This window comes from Trichosurus vulpecula, chromosome 5, assembly GCF_011100635.1.
Source record: "Trichosurus vulpecula isolate mTriVul1 chromosome 5, mTriVul1.pri, whole genome shotgun sequence".
NCBI classification, from domain to species: Eukaryota; Metazoa; Chordata; class Mammalia; order Diprotodontia; family Phalangeridae; genus Trichosurus; species Trichosurus vulpecula.
The window spans coordinates 117,027,110-117,048,376 of NC_050577.1; the positions used below are offsets into that span (position 1 = coordinate 117,027,110).

Consider the following 21,267-nt stretch of genomic DNA (forward strand, 5'->3'; position numbering starts at 1 on the left):
ACCTAAGTATTGTTCAATAATGTGACCAGGAGAGACACATGAAAGAACATTTGGGAACAACTGGGAAGCAACAATTTTGAATAATTTCAAATAAATTGATATCAACTTACTTTTAGTTTCCAAAACTATAAGCTGGCACTTTGCACCTGTGATTTGATTTAGTATGTAACACTGAAAAGAGAAAACACTATTGCTGAGTGTTGAAGAATCCACTGAGCAAAAAACCATTACTCTTTACCAGTAGAGTACTGTTATGTAATCATCTCTACTTTTCTTGCATTTTTAAAATAGACTTTCCTTAAAAAAAATTTCTTGTGGCTTTACTTCCTTTCTAAAAGTTAAACTAAATTCAAATTTCTACACAAAAAGTGAAAAAGGGAGTAGTATAGTTATCGTTATAAGAAAAAACAAACAGAAGAAAAATGGTTGTCCATTTAGAATTCACTTTTAGCTAAACCAGGCTGTTTACAATCTCATCTTAACAAAAGCAGAACAGTCTCCCTAATATTCACTATAATACAGGCAAACTAATTCTTGGTTCTCAAGGCTTTGCTCATTTGCTCAAACAAGTATGCACTTCTTGCTTAATATAATGCTTTAATAGTACAGCTTTTGTCAGTGTCCAAAAAGGAGGAAGGTTATAGCAAATACCAATTCAGGATATTAAATACATGTAAAAGTGGAATTTAAGACTACTTTCAGAACTATCCAGACCTGGGTTCAAATTAGGGGGGTGTATGTCACTACTATGTGACTTGGAGCAAGTCACTAAGCTTCACTGGACTCCAAGGTGGATGAGACGGCCTCTGAGACCCTTTTTGTAGATCTATGAATTTATGAGCACCTTTATTATTTTGTTTCGGAACGTAAGAATACAAATGATAAACACTTTTAAAAAAAGTCACTAGGCTTGATTCTACCTGAGGAGCAGTCAGCTTATTAAACACCTCCCTGGCCGAGAAGCCTAAAACTCATGTGACAAAATACTCAGCCAGAAAAGTCCCAGCTTTAGAATTTCAACATCCCTTTGATCAGGTGACCAAAGTTCTTTAATTTTTAATCTTCCTAGATGAAAAAATTTTAATAAAATTTCCTAAGTCATAAGTAATTCATGAGACTATCCTAAAAATAAGCTGAATGTTTTAGGTGAAATTATCTGAATATATATTTTTTAAAGAATTTTAAGCACTTATCCTCTAACACTATCTTAACGGTACATGGCACAGCATCTTATATTCTTGTTATTAACAACAGTAATTCAATTTATATAATACTTTAAATTCCATAAAGTACTTTTTTTCACAACAACCCTATGAAGTTGACATTGTAAATATTATCTTCATGCTCCAGATGAGAAAGCTTAGGCTCATAGACTTGCTCACAGTAAAACACCTGAAAAATGTAGTTTGTAAGTGTCAGAACCAGGTTTGAACAATGCTAGGTCTACTTCCAAGTCTAGTACTCTTGCTACTGCACCAGGCTGCCTCCTGTAATAGGTGAGATTATATTATGCGATGAACTGGATGTCAAGACAAAATGGTTCAACATTGCAGGGCTCAGGTATGTATGTATGAAAATCAAGTTTTAACAAGATAAATGCTCCTTTTAAACTCCTTTCCAGGCCAGTAATAGGACTTTTAGAGAGAAAAAAATCAAAAATCCTTCTGGTTCTGATCTTAAGCCAAATTAAATGGAGGAAGCACCAGATGCTGTCCCCAAAATAACAAAAAGCTATAAAACATTATTTAATTCAAGACCCAAACCAATTCAGAGGCAAAAATAACTGCAAGAGTTTTCCAAGCATGCATCTGATGTAAAAGTGAAGGAAAGCTAAAGGTCATTTACAAGGTTTTAAGATCAAAGAATATGACCGCATAAAAATGGACTCCAAAAAAAAAAAATCAATCTATTAAAAAATGTAGATATTAATATAATCTATTCACCAAAGCCTGTAGTCAAGTCTGAGTACAGCCTCAAAGTAGTCTCAGAACTCTACCCCATTCCCTCACCCACCACCAAAAGATAGACATGTGCACAGCCTTTGCTAAAAAACATACACACCAGTGTCCACACGGTTTTCAGTGGATGACCAGAAACAGTGCTAGGTTTTGGGCTAGAATACCAAAAAGATAGAGACCAGGGCCACAGATTCCAATACCTATTCAAAATGAGACACTGTAGCTGTGGAGATGTGAACTAGAATTAATTCAATGGCCTTGTCATTTCTTCCTGAATCCCACACCCAAAAAACCCTTTAAATTGCAACACAAATAAAAGGATTCATAACAGCATTCCTTCTTAAATAGCTGCCTTTAAACCCCTTGAAAGGGATAAAGGAATTTGGCTAGAATGCCAAAGCAAAAATCCTTATGTCATCCCTCTAATAGCCATGTCAGGGGTTTCATTTGCCAACTTTAAACCCTCCCAATAACAAAGTTTATCTGTGTCCAACATAAGACTAAAGCTTCTTTATCTTCAAAGAGTAATTTATATAGTCAGTGTTATCTCACTTACTGATCCACATAGCTAATTCTGCTCTCCCTCCCCCACCCAATCATTGTAAGTTAGTTGAACAACATTACACTTCTAATTGTCTGGGCCCTTTAAAAGCTGGACACAATACAGTTTTGATCATGGAATTACATTCTAATATCTTCCTATTCAATCCATACAAATCCTAGTAACCAAATCAGCTGTCCCAATAAAGGATCTGAATGGAAGAAAACAAAAAATAAGAGTACTGAAGTATATTTTAGGGTCAAGTGCAAGTGGAAAAAGAAATTTACCACTTCAGAATAAGAATTTGAACTTGAGCAATTTCCTATGCTAAGCCAAAAAAAAGACACAGCCACCAGCAATGCACAAAGAGGGAACTTTCAAGGTGCTTGAAATTCACCGGTTAATTTGTTAAAATACAAATGTTTTCTGGGAGGGAAAGTTATTATGGGTCACAACCATCTGGGCTCAAAGAGAAAGCAACCCCCTAGCGTCCCCTAAGAGTGGTCCTATAGCAGCCAGAGAAAAGCATAACGTTGAACCAGAATAAGATGCTTAAAGGGAAAAGGAAATGATGGAATTTTGCAGATAATTCCCAATTGTGTCAACTTCTTCTAAACTAGTAAAGGTCAAACAACCACTTGACTCAAGATTTTGCAGAGGCTTCAAATTTAGCCTTTCCCCTCCAAGAAAACAGATTATTGAAGTCCCACAGCACAATCAAGTATCAGGAGACACCAGGCATTTTAAAAAGACCAGAGTTCCAAATTTCAGCCTAAATCTTTGGCAAATTGGCCCTGCTTCAAATTCAATTTAATTTAATTTGACAAATGTATGAATATTAAGGGTCTGGCACAGACAAACTCTCAAGTTCATTACAGCAAAGGAATCACAGTTCCAGAACAAATAATTAAAGACTAAGCTTATACTATGTGGAAGTCAGAAGCCAGAAGAAAAGAATACAAACATCTCCCCACCCCAAAAAGTTCCTGATTCTAATGTGCTTGACTTCCCCATCTGTATCTGTTTCTTTGACCACTCTTCAAAATTTCAAGCTTTCACCTCAGTTGACTATAGGACAACAACAAGTAGATGATCTTCAAACTCAACCTGCATAAAATAAAGTTTATTTATCTTTTCCTCAGAATTGGCTCTGACTACATTATTTCTATTAAGTGACATGACCATTCATCTACTTTCCCAAGTTTCAAGCTGTATTACTACCTTTAACTCTTCCTTCTCTCTCCCATTTCATATGTAATCTGTCACCACATCCAATGTCACCAATTCCCGAGGATTGATTTCAATTCCATAATATTTCACGCCCATCTCTATTTGTATGCTCATCAACAGCCCCCACCCTAGAACAACATTTCATTACCACCTGCCTAGAATATTGCAACAGAACCTCTCACCTCCATGCCACCTTGCTATCATTGCTAGATTAATTTTCGTTAAGCATAAATCTGGTCCTATAACCTAGGGGCTCCATATTACTTACTAAATAATGCTTTACCATTTTTGCCTGGCATTCAAAGTGTCCCCCAATCTGGCACCCCTTCACCTTTCCAGGTTTATTATACTCCATTTTATATATTCTATGCTCTGGCCAAACCATACAAATCTTTGTTTTCTGTCTATCTCTTTCTTGATACTGTTCCCTATATAAGTAATGACCTCCTTCTCCCCTTTGCTTGTTGTAAAGTCCAATTCAATGTCCTTCTATAGTTGAAGACATTCTTCCCTCTACTTTCTCCAACGATTTCTGTGCCGTGACCACCCCCCCGCTCCCACCCCTTGTTGTAAATGATCTTCTTCAGACCTCACGGAACACTTTGCTTAGTACCTCTCTAACGTATTTACTATACTATAAAATGTTTTACCTTGTAGACCAATGGTTTCCCACCCCGGGGGTGGCAATCATTGCAAAGTAAATACACCTAATGTAGAATGAATATGAATATATCTTCTAGACCCCTTACAATCTGGTCTTTGACCTCATCACTGCACTGAAACTTCACTCTCCAAAATTGGAACCAAGATGGTGGCTGGAAAGCAGGGACTTGCGTGAGCTCCCTGCCAGGTCCCTCCAAAAACCTAGAAAAAATGGCTCTAAACAAATTCTAGAACTGCAGGACCCACAAAATAGCAGAGGGAAGCAGGGTTCTAACCCAGGGTAGCCTGGACGGTCGCTGGAAGAGGTCTATCGCACATGGAGCAGGGAGCAGAGCTCAGCGTGGGCTGCAACAGGACCAACCAGACCAGGAGCCAGGCAGTACAGGCCCTAGTGCCCTGAATCAGTGAGTTGTGGCAGTTACCAGACTTCTCAACCCACAAACACCAAAGACAACAGAGAAGATTAGTGGGAAAAGCTGCTGGGACAGAGGGAAGGAGTTCAAGGTTCAGCCACTGCCCCTGGGGGTAGAGGAGGTGGGGCAGCTACAGAACTACAGCTGAAGTTGCTTCCAGCCCCAGGCCCACCTGGTGGGAGGAATGAAGTGGCAGATCAGAGCAGGAGTGCAGAGCCTGCATAAGATTTTCGTCAGGTCTGGGTTGGCAGTTCTTGGGGCAGAGCTGGCTGTACAGAAATAGCTCTGAAATCAACAGCACATGCCCTCAAGCTTGGAACAAAGTACTCTTTGCTCTAAAAGCAGTCATACCCCAATGAAAAACTCAAGGGTCAAGTAAGTTGGCTGGGAACATGGCCAGGCAGTGAAAACGCACTCAGATTCAGTCTCAGACTTTGGAATCTTTCTTTGGTGACAAAGAAGGCCAAAACATATAGCCAGAAGAAGTCAACAAAGTCAAAGAGCCTCCATCAAAAGCCTCCAAGAAAAACATGAACTGGTCTCAGGCCATGGAAGACCTCAAAAAGGATTTGGAAAAGCAACTTAGAGAAGTACAGGAAAAATAGGAAAGAGAAATGGGAGTGATGCAAGAAAACCATGAAAAACAAGTCAAGGCCTTGCTATAAGGAGAACCAAAAAAATACTGAAAAAAAATACTGAAGAAAACAACGCCTTAAAAAACAGACCAACTCAAATGGCAAAAGAGCTCCAAAAAGCCAATGAGGAGAAGAATGCCTTGAAAGGCAGAATTAGACAAATGGAAAAGGAAGTCCAAAAGACCACTGAAGAAAATACTACCTTAAAAATTAGATTGCAGCAAGTGGAAGCTAGTGACTTGATGAGAAATCAAGATATTATAAAACAGAACCAAAGGAATGAAAAAATGAAAGACAATGTGAAATATCTCATTGGAAAAACCAATGACCTGGAAAATAGATCTAGGAGAGATAATTTAAAAATTATTAGACTACCTGAAAGCCATGACCAAAAAAAGAGCCTAGATATCATCTTTCAAGAAATTATTGAGGAGAACTGCCCTGATATTCTAGAGCCAGAGGGTAAAATATAAATTGAAAGAATCCACAGATTGACTCCTGAAAGAGATCCCAAAAAGAAAACTCCTAGGAATATTGTTGCTAAATTCCAGAGCTCCCAGGTCAAGGAGAAAATACTACAAGCAGCTAGAAAGAAACAATTTGAGTGTTGTGGAAAACCAATCAGGATAACACAGGATCTAGCAGCTTCCACATTAAGGGACCGAAGGGCTTGGAATACAATATTCAGGAGGTCAATGGAGCTAGCATTAAAACCAAGAATCACCTACCCAGCAAAACTGAATATCATGCTCCAAGGCAAAATATGGACTTTCAATAAAATAGAGGACTTTCAAGCTTTCTCAGTGAAAAGACCAGAGCTGAATAGAAAATCTGACTTTCAAACACAAGAATCAAGAGAAGCATGAAAAGGTAAACAAGAAAGAGAAATCATAAAGGACTTACTAAAGTTGAACTGTTTTGTTTACATTCCTACACAGAAAGATGATGTGTGTGATTCACAAGACCTCAGTATCATAGTAGCTGAAGGGAATATGCATATATATGCATATATATATATATATAGACAGAGGGCACAGAGTGAGTTGAATATGAAGGATTGATATCTAAAAAAATAAAATAAAATTAAGGGATAAGAGAGGAGTATATTGAGAGAGGGAGAAAGGGAGAGATAGAATGGGGTAAATTGTCTCGCATAAAAGTGGCAAGAAAAGGCAGTTCTGTGGGAAGGGAAGAGGGGGCAGGTGAGGAGGAATGAGTGGGTCTTGCTCTCATCGGATCTGACGGGACTGGGGAGTGCCATACACACTCAATTGGGTGTCTTGCCCCACAGGAAAGAAGGAGGAAGAAGATAAAAGTGGGGTGGGGGACGATAGAAGGGAGGGCAGACAGGGGGAGGAGGTAATCAAAAACAAACACTTTCGAAAAGGGACAGGGTCAAGAGAGAAAATTCAATGGAGGGGGATAGGTTGGGAAGGAGCAAAACATAGTTAATCTTTCACAACATGAGCATTGTGGAGGGGTTTTACATGGTGATGCGCATGTGGCCTATGTTGAATTGCTTGCCTTTGGGGGGGTGGGGGGGAGGAGAAGAGGGGAGAGAATTTGGAGCTCAGGGTTTTAAAAACAGACATTCAAAAACAAAAAAAAAAAAGTTTTTGCATGCAACTAGGAAATAAGATACACAGGCAAGGGGGCATAGAAATTATCTTACCCTACAAGAGAAGAAGGGAAAGGGGGATGGGAGGGGAGTGGGGTGACAGACGGGAGGACTAACTGGGGAACGGGGCAACCAGAATATATGCCATCTTGGAGTTGGCGGGAGGGTAGAAATGGGGAGAAAATCTGTAATTCAAACTCTTGTGAAAATCAATGCTGAAAACCAAATATATTAAATAAATAAATAAATGGAAAACCCCCCAAAAAAAAAACAAACCACAAAGTCACCAATGATCACTTAGTTGGAAAATCCAATGGCTTTTTTTCTGTCCTCAACCTTCTTGACCTCTCTCGAGCCTGTGACATTGTTAGTCACTCTCTTCTCCTTGATATTCTTCTCTCTAGGTTTTCAGGGCGCCGCTCTCTCTTGTCACTTCCTATTTGTCTGACTAATTCTCCTCAGTGCCTCTGATAGATCATCCAGGTCACACCCTCTAACCAGAGTCTACAAGTCTGTCCTGGGTCTCTTCTTCTTTTATACTATATCCATTGGTGACCTCATCAACTCTCAAGGATTTAATTATCATCTCTATGTCGATCATCTACCTAACTGGTTCCAATCTTTCTGATGACCTCCAGCCTCAGACTTCCAACTGCCTTTCAGTTATCTCAAACTCAACATGTCTAAAAAGTGAACTCATTATCTTTCCCTGTAGAACCTTCCCCTCCTTTACTACCCTATTACTGTCAAGGGCAACACTATCTTCCCAGCCCCCCACGGTCATATGATAGGTATCAACTTTGACTCCTTACTATCTGTCATTTCTCTATATAAAATCTATTGTCAAGGCCTGTCAATTTTAGCTTTGCAATACCTCTGGAATATACTCCCTTGTCTCTTCTAGATGCTGCCACCAACCACCCTGGTACAAGGCCTCAATATTTCACTCTTGGACTACTTCAAAAGACCGCTGGTGGGTTTACCAGCCTCAAGTCTTGCCTCACTCCAATTCGTCCTCCATCCAGCCACAAAGTTACTTTCCTAAAGCATAGGTCCAATCACATAACTTTCATACTCAATAAACTCCAGTGGCTCCCTATCATCTCCAGTATCAAGTATAAAATCCTCTATGTGGCATTCAAAACCATTCACAACCCAGCCCCCCAACCCCTTCCAGTCTTCTTATATTTTCCTCCTTGGCCACATACTTTTTGATCCAGTGACACTGGCCTCTTGGATAGTTCCATGAACAGGACCCTCCAACCCTCATCTCCAGGCATTTCCCTGTATCTGGGCTTTCCCTCTTTATCGCCACATACTGGCTTCCTTCAAGTCGATCAATTAATTAATAAACATTTATCAAGTGCCTACTATTTGCCAGGCACTATGCTAAGTGCTGGGTAACAAAAAGAGGCAAAAGATGGTTCCTGCCCTCAACGAGTTCACAATATATTGGGGAGACAACATACAAATACACACAAAGCTATAAACCAGAAAAAAGGAAATAATTAACAGAGAGAAGGCACTTTATTTAAGAAGAGTTGAGAAAGGTTTCCAGTCAAAGATGGAATTTTGATACAGCTAGTAATTCAAGTCTTCCTGATTCCAACCAAGTCTAGCAGTCTATGCATTGCACCACCTACCTGACTACACTGAATTGTCTTTCAAAATGGCCAAGAAGCATAAGTAAGATGGTTGGAGCATGTAAGATGATTAAGGAACGATGGCCAAAGAATGCTCACAGTAATAGTAAAGCAGTCCAGGTATGGTGATACGGGGTTTGGGGGTTCTTTCCTCTTACCTTTGCTACACATACACCTGGCTATTAGGGGAAGCTACCAGAAGCACCTGTAGTGTGTTTGTGTTATCTGGCTGTACATAGAGGTCCTCATATGGTGTCCCAGAGACCAAACACAACACATGATACAAAATAAATATGATCAAAATTTTGTAAAATTTTCTGAAACTTCATGCTGAGCTTCTGTTTCTTCAAAAAAAAATGTTAACTGGAAATGAAAGAAGACCCCAAAACTCAAATATTCTATATTATAATACGCTAGGAGGTCTAGGGGATAGAACACTACACCTGGAAACAAAAGACGTGTATTCAAATGTAGCTGAGTGGTTCTGGGTAAGTCACATAACTGCTGTCTGCTTCAGTTTGCTCATGTGTAAAATGAGGGTAAAAATAGCATTTACCCCCCAGGGTTGGTGTGAGGGTAAAATGAGATAACTTTAAAAATCTTAAAGGATTATATAAGTGCTAGCTATTCTTTTCCTAACTGAGTTGATAGAAAGTTATTTTCTTCTTGAAAACTGATGAGAAAGATTAGCTGAAAAACTGAACTTTGTGTGTGTGTGTGTGTGTGTGTGTGTGTGTGTGTGTGTGTATTACATGCAAAAAGCAAAATATTACTTAAGTGTAAATATTGGCCACCTGTGTACCAACATGAGATTTTTCAAAATTCAAATAATAAAATACCATCATCTTAAGTGTTTGGTGTTATTTCCTTTTCTAGATGGTAATATCAAATTGTATTTTAATTTTGAACCATTATAGATCTCAATCCACTTTCATTAATATAGGTTGAAGAAACATAAGTATACATCCTGATTACAAGGCTCTTCAATACTAAAATATTAATATGAAGTATGCTTGCAAATAAGCTGGGGCCAATTTGCATCTGCTTCTCACATATTTATTAATATCTTGTGATCCAATGCTTTCATTCTATTAATTCTCATCTCACTGGGTTAAAAGCCACATAATCACATTGAAAACACTTCTTTCCAACGAATTTTTATGGAAACACAACAAAAAAAAATTGAAACAAGATAAAATACCACGCAGAAAATCTCTTTTTAGCCACATGCCAATGCTTGTTTTCTATAGCTATTTCAGTCAATCTAGAAGTTTCTTCTTTAGTTCTCAATTAGGTATTGTCCACAGTAACTATGCATGTTGGTGAAAAGCATAGTCATGTTTGAATGAAATTAACATATTGAAGTTAACTGACTTTTAATAAAATTTTTCTATCCAGAAATAATGCTTACCTGTCTGAACATCGATAACCATTTGATGTCCACCTCTCATTCCTGGTCTGCTATCTTCTCCGTCACCTAGGATGATAAATGTAACGAACAATGTGAAAATCCTTTCACTCGATTTTAAAAAAACAAAAGGATTCTTTTTATAGGTAGGTGCAAACAACGCATTATAGAAATTTGCCCACATTGTTTGCTTAGAAACACTCCAAACAGGAGCAGTGAACAAAAAAATCAGATTCACTGTCCAGCCCACCTATTTTCAAGACATTATTGTCACTAAAAGCCATTTTCTATTTAAGATCCACTCTATGATATTTCAGATACATTCTCCAAAACTTGGGTTAAATTCTCCAGTCCAAATAAATGGAAAAAATACGACAACATGATTATAATTATCTCTCATTATCATTATGAACCGTCTGCAATGGGGCTTTATGGATTTTTTTTAGGGGAATATGGGAAAATGAGCAGGTTTTAAACTTTTCAGAACACAGTACAGAAACTACTAGAACCGAGATGTTATAAGGTAAGTGCTTTAAATCTTTAAATCAACAATATCTTAATTTGGTGGCAAAAAATTTCATTGTTCATTTCACTCCACCACCAATTTAAGAACTCAGCTTGATTTGATTAGTCTTCAAAAGAAGTCATAAAACAACTGCCTCATTAGGGTGTGAAGACAGCCTTGGGGTCTCAAAGCCTAAGCTAACAGAAAGGACACTTTGGCAGGTCCTACACAAAGCTAAGATAAATAGATTCAATGACTGAATGTGTGTTTATTACAGGTAATTTTTTTCTTCAGCCTCTAGAACTTAGGAAAACATTCTACTAAATCATGGAGGAATTGTAATCTGGGCTAAGCAATGATGTCATAAATTCATGACATAATTAATTATCTGAATAGTAAGATGTAAAATGATGATAAATTTTGTTTCACTGTGATTTTTATGCTGACCACTAAGCTTGCTGGGAAGATTCAAACGTATTCAATGAAATATTTCCCCCTAAGAATATCACTGAGTAGGTGAAGGAAGAGGAACATAACTGGAAAAGAATGTGATGTGAAAACAAAAGGCAACCCATTGACGGAGAATAGCTGAATAAATTGTGATTCATGAATATAACAGAATGTTACTAGACTATAAGAAACAATTAAAAAAGAAAAAAACAATAGAGAATTCAGAGAAACATGGGAAACTTTAAATGAACTGATATAGAGTACAATAAGTAGAATTAGGAAAACAATATCAAGGAAAAGAAAAAAAAAAAGGAACACCATAATTATATTGACCGAGCTTGGCCCCAGAAAAAGAGGTGAAAAAATAAACACATGACTTGCTGGATATCGGAGGAAGAAACGATACATTCAAAAATAAAGGTGATATAAAAAAGATTTATCAATAAATATATAATGAACAAGAAAGAGAATAATAAAAACAAGATGAAACATTTTAACAGGACAAAAATTACTACTCACTGCATGTATTTTTGCTCTAACCTCATTAAATGCAATCTTATACATGAAGGCATAACATCTACTTCAATGAGTCAAAGACTAGTGTCTAATGTAGTCTTTGACTAAGAAGCCAGAAGATTAGGGTTCTATTTTCAGCACATACAAAAATCTAAATATATTATTTGACATGTTAAGAGTTCCCAGTTTCAGCTTTTGAGTGATGATATTTATTTCTCATCTATGTCACAGGAGGTAGCTGGCAGAAGGATAACCTGTCAGTTTATAATTCATAAGAAACAAGATAGGTGATTGAAAAAAGTCAGAGAAAACTTCTATTCAAGGCTGATCATCCACAAGAACTTCTCTTCTCTTCCTCTTTTCTACTGACCAGTTTTTGAGGATCCTTCAACTCACTATACTAAAAAAAGCCAGGGAAAGATAATGAAGGTAAAGCTTCAACTGATTAGTTTTTCTAACTTTGGTACAGAATTGGCATAGAGGTGAATAGAAAAAAACAGCTTGATGAACTGGTTTTGTTTGTACAGTCTATGAATTTTATTTGTCCATGCTACTCCTATAGTCTAGTGGTCTATAGGAAGCTTTTGTTTGTAACATGGGCTAAAATGAGTATATACACTGGTGTGACAATACAACAAAAAAGACTTTAAACAAATCATTTACTAGCATAAAAAAACACAATATACTTGGCTAAGCACAAGGCAGAAGAAGGCTAGTGGCTTTTTTGTCCTACCTAGTTAAAAACTATTTATGTTCAAGGGTTTCTTAGTGTAGCGAAAAGGCAGAGAAAGTTGCATTTTAAAAAAGCATTTAAATTCTGAAATGTCTGACTCACCTTTGGTGCTTTTGGGGATGATCTGACTCCACCGTGGCTTATATTCCTGTTGGCTGATATACTGATTGAACAAACCATCTGCAAATGTAAAAAAAAAATTCCTCTTAACTTGCTTATATTTTTGTGTTATTGTTGCTGATAAGATAGGATTTTGTAAGCCTATATTGAGCAAAATTGCTATTCAAGATTTTCTACCCAGGAATACATAATATAAAACATATAACATGTCAGTCAATTTAGTGGCATATTTTCACAAAATATGTCTCATTTCATTTTCCATGCCTTCCCAAATAAAATGGCACTACATTAGTTGCCATAATCATTCAAAAACTTTGCTTGAGTGACAGCTCATATCAAATTTGGTATGCATCTCATTACTATGGCACCTGTTAGTTACAAATATGTTGCCACATTTAAATTAGGAGGAAAAGGACAAGTATGATCAAACAGCAAAATGGTCTAACATAGCCATTCTGAAAGGAGAGACAGATACAAATGAGGGTTTGGGTGGGAAAAAAAACAGTATTATGCCTAGAGCTGCAAAACAGAAAAAGGAAAAAAAAATTAGAAAACAATTACGGGTAATGCAAATAAATACTCTCTATACTGCAAGAGATACCTGGATTAAGTCTTAATATGATTTTCACTCCTAATATAAATATAATCCATGGGGATGTGGAGGGCACACAATAATTACTGGAAAAACCTGATTGAGATATTTCATCAGCAACTTCTCAGATCGCTTGCTCATTTCTAATATATTTTTTCCTAATCAAGATACAGATTATATCCAAACAGAAGTATTGTCACCTGTTAACCCCCCACCCTGCCCCAGCAAAAGTAAGGGATACTTCAAACAGAAGGTCACACAGAGGTCACTGGATTAGAACTAGAAAGGTACTGAGAGATCCTTTAGTCTATACCCAACAAAAAGGAGGCCCAGGGAGGTTACAGATCTTTGATCAAACTTGCAGACATAATAAATAACAGAACCAGAATTTGAACCCAGGCTTTCTGACTCTCAAACCAACAGTTAAGACTTCTAGCTGTTTTTTGTAATGTCATTTATTACTTATGCGGCCTTCTGTAAGTTACTTCTCCGTCCTGGTTCATAATTTCCTCAACTGTAAAATGAGGTTCACTGGACGAGATGAACACTAATGACTTCTGGCTTTGAATCCTGTGGAATCCAGAATTCTATATATAATACTCTAAGATAAGACCAATCAATAAATACAACATTTTAAAATCTTTAATGTTTGACCAATGTAGAGTCAAGGGACAAAAAGAGGGCAAAATACAGACAAGTACCATACAGCATAGAATCCAAGTTCAAAGTAACTTTAAGAGATCATCTAGTACACAGGTTCTTAAGTTTTTTTGTGTGTCATAATCCCTTTGGCAGTGTGGTGAAACATTAGATCCCTTCACAGAACATTATTTTCAAACCCATGAAATAAAATACAAAAGATTAGCAAGGAAATAAATTCTAGTGAGATATGGTAATATCAAAATATTAAAAATATAAATTCAGCCTCCCCAAGTTACAAACCCCTATCTAATCCAATCCCTGTTAACAACTGGAGAAATAAAGGTGAAGAACATATAGAAGAGAAGGCAGGCAGAGGAGGAGCAAATTACAATGGGAACAGAGAGGGAAAAAAGAGACATTTATTCAAAGATACAATTTATACAAGAATAACTAGGTGCCAGACTTCTGGGTCACAAGAATAAAAAGATGGTAGACTAAACATTTTCTTTAATTTCCACAACCTCTCAAACTTCTCCAAAACAGAAACTGTGCACCAAAGATTAAGCAACTTCAGCTATTTCCATGGTTTAGGACATCCAGAATCCACAAGAAGATTACAAGAAAAAACCCAGGAACTAAAGCTCACTGACCCTGAGCTCACTCAACATCCCTTCCCAATCATCCATACTACTCACAAGGCTGCACTAGCAGACCCAAGAACACAACACAGGTTTACATCAAATCCTATTTCTACACCACAGTGCTCCTCACCCTCCTTCTAGTACCATGGAGATCCTAGATTCAGGATCCTAGATTTAGGTTGTGGAAGTCTGCTCTGGCTTCAACAGCCAGATTGTCCACAGCCATGTGGACGCAAAAGCCTGCCATGGGCTGCAACCCAGATGCACTAGTGCTGCAAAGCAATGAACTTCAGATGCCAGAGAAAAATAGGCTCTGAACTAGTGGTGCCAGGCCAGAGAAATGAGGGAGTGGGACAGGCCACCAGAATAGGATAGTGTACATGTGGGAGCTGTACAGCACTCCACCAAGCCAGAGGGAAAGAGCATAAAACCCAGTTAGGGTCATTTATGGCTACCTAAAAATTATATCCAAACACAAGTATTGCCACTTGTGACAAAAACAGTACAGGATACTCCTGACAGAAGACCACATATAAGTCACTGGATTAGAGCTGGAAAGGCAGTCAGAGATCCTTTAGTCCATTCCCTTATTCAATGGGGGCAATATTTTTGGGACAGAGACATAGGCTCTGTACTGTGAACTGCCCAGTGTGGGAGGATGCTGACGTTACAACCAGACAGGAGGAAGTCAGGAAGTAAGTGATAAGGAAAACAAGTGGAAAAAAGATTTTAAGTACCAAAGATTTCACAGAAGAAGAAATTTCAAAGACCTTGAACTTAAATAGAAACATCAACAGGAAAAAGAATAACAACAGAAGAAAATATGACCTCAGATCTAGTAAATGAGTTCAGGCATCTATGAATAAATACCGTAAGGTAAAGGCAAATAATTACACAGTTGATGGGATGGAGGACCCTGTAGAATTTGAGAACATGCAACCCTAACACACTGTTCCCGAGAGGTTTAAAAAAGAAAAGAGAGTTATGAGAGCAGAATGTATGCCTTGCACAATAAAAATAAAAAGCAGAATAGAAAAACTTGAACCTGCAATGGCAAAGCTCACTGGAGAAACAAAAGACAGAACAACAGATTGGGAATTCAAATACACAGAAAGGAAGGACAATCTAGAAGGGGAAAAGCAAAAAACACTAACATTAATAAAAATATGGTCACTACGCAAGCAAAACACGCTGATCTTGAAAATACAATGTGTAGAGACAACCTAGAAATCATAGGTCTCCCAGGAGAAAACTACAGGACAAAAAAATCTTAACACTATAATGAAACAAAAAAAGAAAAGAACTGTCCAGAATTTCTGAACATAGGAGATGAAATTCCAATTGAAAGAATTCACAGATCATTTTTAGAAAAAAAAAAAAAGAGAGAGAAAAACCCCAATGCTGTAAAGTTCAAGTGGTTAAGTTTAACAATTCAATTCAGAAACCAGTTCTGCTAGTCATCAGGAGAAAGACCTTCAAGTACAAAGGAAATGACATTCGAATAATGCAAGACTATTCCACTAGAAAAAGGAGGGGGAATGGAATAATGTGTCCTAAAGGGTACTGGAACTAAGGATACAGCCCAAATCTGAACTTACCTACAGTAGACAAAAGATAGACACTGAATAACAAAGAAGAGCTTGAAACATTCTTAGAAAGAAAATCAGAAATGAAAAGATGAGTTGCTTCCCAAATACCCCAAACAACAAATGCAGGAGGAGTGAATAGATCACTAAGAGAGTTCTTCAATGTAAGGGGGGCAGGGGAAGAGATGTGAAGGTGGAAAATTAGTAGAAGTAACAGTGAAGAAGTAGAAAAGGGGCATTATGGACAGAACCTAGTAACACCCTGCCTACCAAAGAATGCTCCTTTTGTGGGACTACAATAAAACATGGGAGGGTGCATGAAAGGCAGGGAGAGAACAGTAGATAGAGAAGGGTGAGAAGTTCACAACCAAATCAAGATCTAGCATTGAGGCGAAGGTGACCTCTGTGGTCTGAGAAAGAGAAGCACCTGAAGTGGGTGAGTAGGGGAGAAAGACTGAAGTGAAGGGGTGAGGGGGGAAGAGTACTCACTTTGGAGGTGGGAAGAGGTTTCAGAACCGAATACTCTTATGGGTGACGGGAGATGAAGACCTTACACAGCATGAAGTCTGGGAGATTTAGTGCTTGAAAAGTCTACTTGTCCTGGGAGAGAAGGGGGAAGTTGGAACCTCTGTGGGCAACTGTCACCTGGAGAAGTGCCAAAAGGAGAGCACGGACACAGGGAGCTTCTCAGGCAAATGCAGGAAAAAAAGGAAACAGGAGAAGGTATACATCAGTGATAAGGGGGAAGAGCCCTAATATGGGGAAGTATCTTCTCTAAAACCTACAATAATTGGCATTGTTCTGAGAGTGAAGTACAACAGGGATACAACAGAAGAAGGAAATTCAGAGGATAAGCCCTACAAAACAGTAGCAGAATGCCTGCAATAGATACCTTGGAAGCTTTGATTGTATGAAGAAAAGAGGAAAAATGGTCATGAATCACAGAATGAGGGTCTACAGCAAACAGAAAGAGAAAATAAATAATGAAAAGTATGAGAAATTCTTAGTGGAAAGGGGCACAAAAAAATTTAAATTTAAAAACTAATGAAAAGAATTAGCAAGGGGGGCGGACCCAAGATGGCAGCTGGAAAATAGGGACTAGCGTGAGCTCCCCACCAAGTCCCTCCAAAAACCTATTAAAAAAATGGCTCTGAACCAATTCTAGAACGGCAGAATCCACAAAACAGCAGAGGGAAACAGGGCTCCAGCCCAGGACAGCCTGGATGGTATCTGGGTGAGGTCTATCCCACAGGGAGCTGGAAGCTGGGAGCTGGGAGTGGAGCAGAGCCCAGTATGAGCATCGCGGACCAACCAGACCAGGAGCCAGGCTGAATGTGCCCTACCACCCTGAATCAGTGAGCTGCGGCAGTTACCAGACTTCTCAACCCACAAACACCAAAGACAGCAGAGAAGGTTAGTGGGAAAAGCTGCAGCAGTAGAAAGAGTACGCGGTTGGGCCACTGCCCTGGGGCAGTGGAGGTGGGGCAGCTACAGTTGCTGCTGCTTCTGGCCCCAGGCCCACCTGGTGGGAGGAATTAAATGGCGGATCAGAATAGGAGTGCACAGCCTGCTGAAGATCTAAGCCCAGTTCGGGTTGGGGGTTCTTGGGGAAGGAGGAGTGCTGGTGTGGCAGAGCTGGCACATCCCCCCCAAACGTGGAACATAGAACTCTTCAGTCTACAAGCAGTCATACCCTGCTGAAAAACTCAAGGGTCAAGTAAGTTGGCTGGGAACATGGCCAGGCAGCGAAAACACTCTCAGATTCAGTCTCAGACTTTGGATTCTTTCTTTGGAGACAAAGAAGACCAAAATATACAGCCTAAAGAAGTCAACAAAGTCATAGAGCCTACAACAAAAGCCTCCAAGAAAAACATGAACTGGTCCCAGGCCATGGAAGAGCTCAAAAAGGATTTGGAAAAGCAAGTTAGAGAAGTAGAGGAAAAATTGGGAAGAGAAATGAGAAGGATGCGAGAAAACCATGAAAAACAAGTCAATGATTTACTAAGAGAGACCCAAAAAAATAATGAAAAATACACTGAAGAAAACAACACCTTAAAAAATAGACTAACTCAAATGGCAAAAGAGCTCCAAAAGGCCAATGAGGAGAAGAATGCCTTGAAAGGCAGAATTAGACAAATGGAAAAGGAGGTCCAACGGAACACTGAAGAAAATACTACCTTAAAAATTAGGGAATATGCATATATATGTTTATGTATATATATGTATAAGTGAATGTGTATGTATGTATATATGTATGTGTGTGTATATACATACATACATATATATACACATATATACATACATATATATATACACATATATACATATATATATATATATATATATACACACAGAGAGAGAGAGAGAGAGAGAGAGAGAGAGAGAGAGAGAGAGAGAGGGCACAGGGTGAGGTGAAGATGAAGGGAAGATATCTAAAAGAAATAAAATCAAATTAAGTGATGAGAGAGGAATATATTGAGAGAGGGAGATAGGGAGAGATAGAATGGGGTAAATTATCTTGCATAAAAGTGGCAAGAGGAAGCAGTTCTGTGGGAAGGTAAGAGAAGTCAGATGAGGGGGAATGAGTGAATCTTGCTCTCATCAGATTTGGCCTAAGAAGGGAATACCATACACAGTCAATTGGGTATGTTATCCCACAGGAAAGAAGAGGGAAGAAGATTAAAAAAGGGGGGGTGGGGGGAATGATGGAGGGAAGGGCAGATGGGGGTGAAGCTAATCAAAAACAAACACGAAAGGGGACAGGGTCAAGGGAGAAAATTCAATAAAGCAGGATGGGTTGGTAAGGAACAAAATATAGTTAGTCTTTCACAACATGAGTATTGTGGAAGGGTTATACATAATGATACACATGTGGCCTATGTTGAATTGCTTGACTTCTTACGGAGGGTGGGAGGGAAGGGAAGAGAGGAAAGAATTTGGAACTCAAAGTTTTAAAAACAGATGTTCAAAAACAAACAAAAAAAAGTTAAAAAAAAAAAAGAAAAGAAAAGAATTAGCAAGCAGGGGAAGAGGAAATGGAAGCAGTGTCAGATTTTATATTCTTGGGCTCAAAGATCACTGTGGATGGCGACTGCAGCTGTGAAATTAAGACAATTGCTCCTCGGAAGGAAAGTGTAGCCAGAATGGCCTTTGTTTTCTTTGAATGACTCAGTTTACCTCATTGAGCTTCCCTGGACGCTGGGGCTTGCTCTTCCGGGGCAGGAGGCCCGGGGAGCATGTCGGGAAGCAGACAACTTCCTGTGTGATGAGTCATGGGGCTGGCTGAGGGGAGGTGTTAATGTCTATGCTAGGGGGAGGGGCCAACTCAGGAACCAATCGGCCCTGGTCATTTGGGCGGAGCTTGATGATGTCAAAAACCCTATAAGAGGGGAGAGGACAGCTTGAAGATTTCTCTCTTCCTTTTCCGGTTGGAGCCAGCGACAGTTACAACGACAGTTACAGAGGCAGTTACGACAGTTACGTCAGTTACAGCCACAGCGACAGACACAGCTGAAGCAGGAGCTGCCAGTAGCAGAGCTAACCTACGGGAGAAAGCTGAACAAAGACTTCAGGCCATTACAGCGACAGTTACAGCGACAGTTGGAGCCAGAGGCAGTTACAGAGGCAGTTACGACAGTTACGTCAGTTTCAGCCACAGACACAGCTGAGGCAGGAGCTGCCAGTAGCAGAGCTGATCTACGGGAGGAAGCTGAACAAAGACTTCAGGCCAGTGGGTAATCTTATTACCATCGAGGGGGAAGCATGATTTTGCTTTACGCAATCATGCTTCTCTGTAGCCTCCTGGTTACTCTTGCAAGGCGTACTTATTGGGCCTGGAAGATTATGATCAACATATCAAAATGGGGTTGCTGGTTCATGGGTTGGTTACTGTGGAGCCTAAATAAATGTTTTGATTCTTCTGCCTTCTACTTTGAGAGTTTCTTATATCCGGCGATTCCGAACCTTTCAGACATGTTTATGATCCTCTTTGAGATTATAAACTCGGCCCTCCTGATACATTTGGCGTCACGAACAGGATCGCTAGGTATAAGATCTCTATTTAGAAGCAGAACAATTTCAGAGGAAGAGATGAATATCCCCGGATGGGAGGATCCATTTTATTCCTCCCTAGCAAAAGAATTGGCTAAAAAAGCTGGACCCTGTGAAAACTGGGAACCAAGGCTACGGAGAGGAGATCCTAGGGATTTGGAAAAGTGTTTACGAGAAGTTGGGATTCAGTCAGGGGCATCACTATCTAGGCAAAGCTGGATAGTGTTATCAGCCTACCGGTTAGTATACGAAAGATTGAGATTAAGTGAAAGACATGGGGGCACTCCTACCCCACAGGAAGAAGGGGAATCTCAGATAGCAGAAGACCAAACTGACTCAAATGAGAACTTTTCTATTAATGTGGCTAAGAGCAACAGGAGACCAAAAAAGCCCAGAGTGCATTTCAACCCAGCCCAGAAAGAGCCTGACTGCCTGCTTCGTCCTAGCCATGGTGGCAGAGGAAGTGAGTGGGGAGAGAATGAGACAATGTTAGGGGCTGAGGCACAAAACACTACTGGGGTTCAGGATGTGCCTCACACAGAGAATAGGAGATGGTTAAATGATCAGACAAGGGCTCGACCCATACAAAGGAGGAAGACAGAAACCCGAGGTGAAGATTCAGTTACAAGGGAAATTCAGGAAGATTTCTCACCGCAAGAGGTCACAGATATTTTGAGTAGATTCAGCCAAAGAATAGGAGAACCATTGATATCTTGGATGGTAAGACTCAGTGATCAAGGGGCCGGTGGAATATCAGTAGATGGGACAGACTGCATGAGATTCATAGGTATCAGCCATGATCCTCTAGTTCAACAAGCTTTTAGGGAACATCATCAGCAAGGAGATGGTGATAGCAGGACTACTCTGTTGGCATTAGCCGCTGTGGGATGCAATAAGAGATATGCTACTGATTCTATGTGGCCCACTGAGCACAGACCCTGGTATTCACTTAGAGACTGTATCATGAGACTAAAGGAGGAGGTAATGAAGACTGCCATTATGACAGGAACTGCAGACAAATATTACAATGATTCAATGGAACTGCCTCATAGGAATTTAATAATTAGGACAGCTCCCCCTGCTTATAAACAACTAATTTTGAATTTATTACTTGGAGAAGTAGGGAGCCGTCTTACAACAGTGATAAATAAGATTTTACAGTTATATGACTTAGGTGACTGGGGAAGGGATAGATCTCCTCGAGAGAGAAGAGTGAATAACCAGCAAACTTGGCGCCAAAGGAGAGTAACAAGGAAAGAAATGTTTACTGCTTTATTGAGAGCAGGGGTAGGTTTTGAAATGATAGATGGAATTCCAACCAAT

General features: G+C 39.2%; 1 protein-coding gene across 3 annotated transcripts in view; it reads right to left on the reverse strand.

The window, feature by feature from the left end:
* The window catches only part of MKLN1 (muskelin 1), a 254,913-nt gene that overhangs the window by 103,141 nt on the left and 130,505 nt on the right, over window positions 1–21,267 (reverse strand). For all 3 annotated transcript variants that reach the window (XM_036759608.1, XM_036759607.1, XM_036759609.1), the window contains exons 7-8: window positions 12,416–12,493; window positions 10,113–10,178 (exon numbers count right to left, since the gene is read on the reverse strand). In XM_036759608.1, the coding sequence (XP_036615503.1) occupies window positions 10,113–10,178; window positions 12,416–12,493 (144 nt within the window). The remainder of the gene's footprint in view (window positions 1–10,112; window positions 10,179–12,415; window positions 12,494–21,267) is intronic.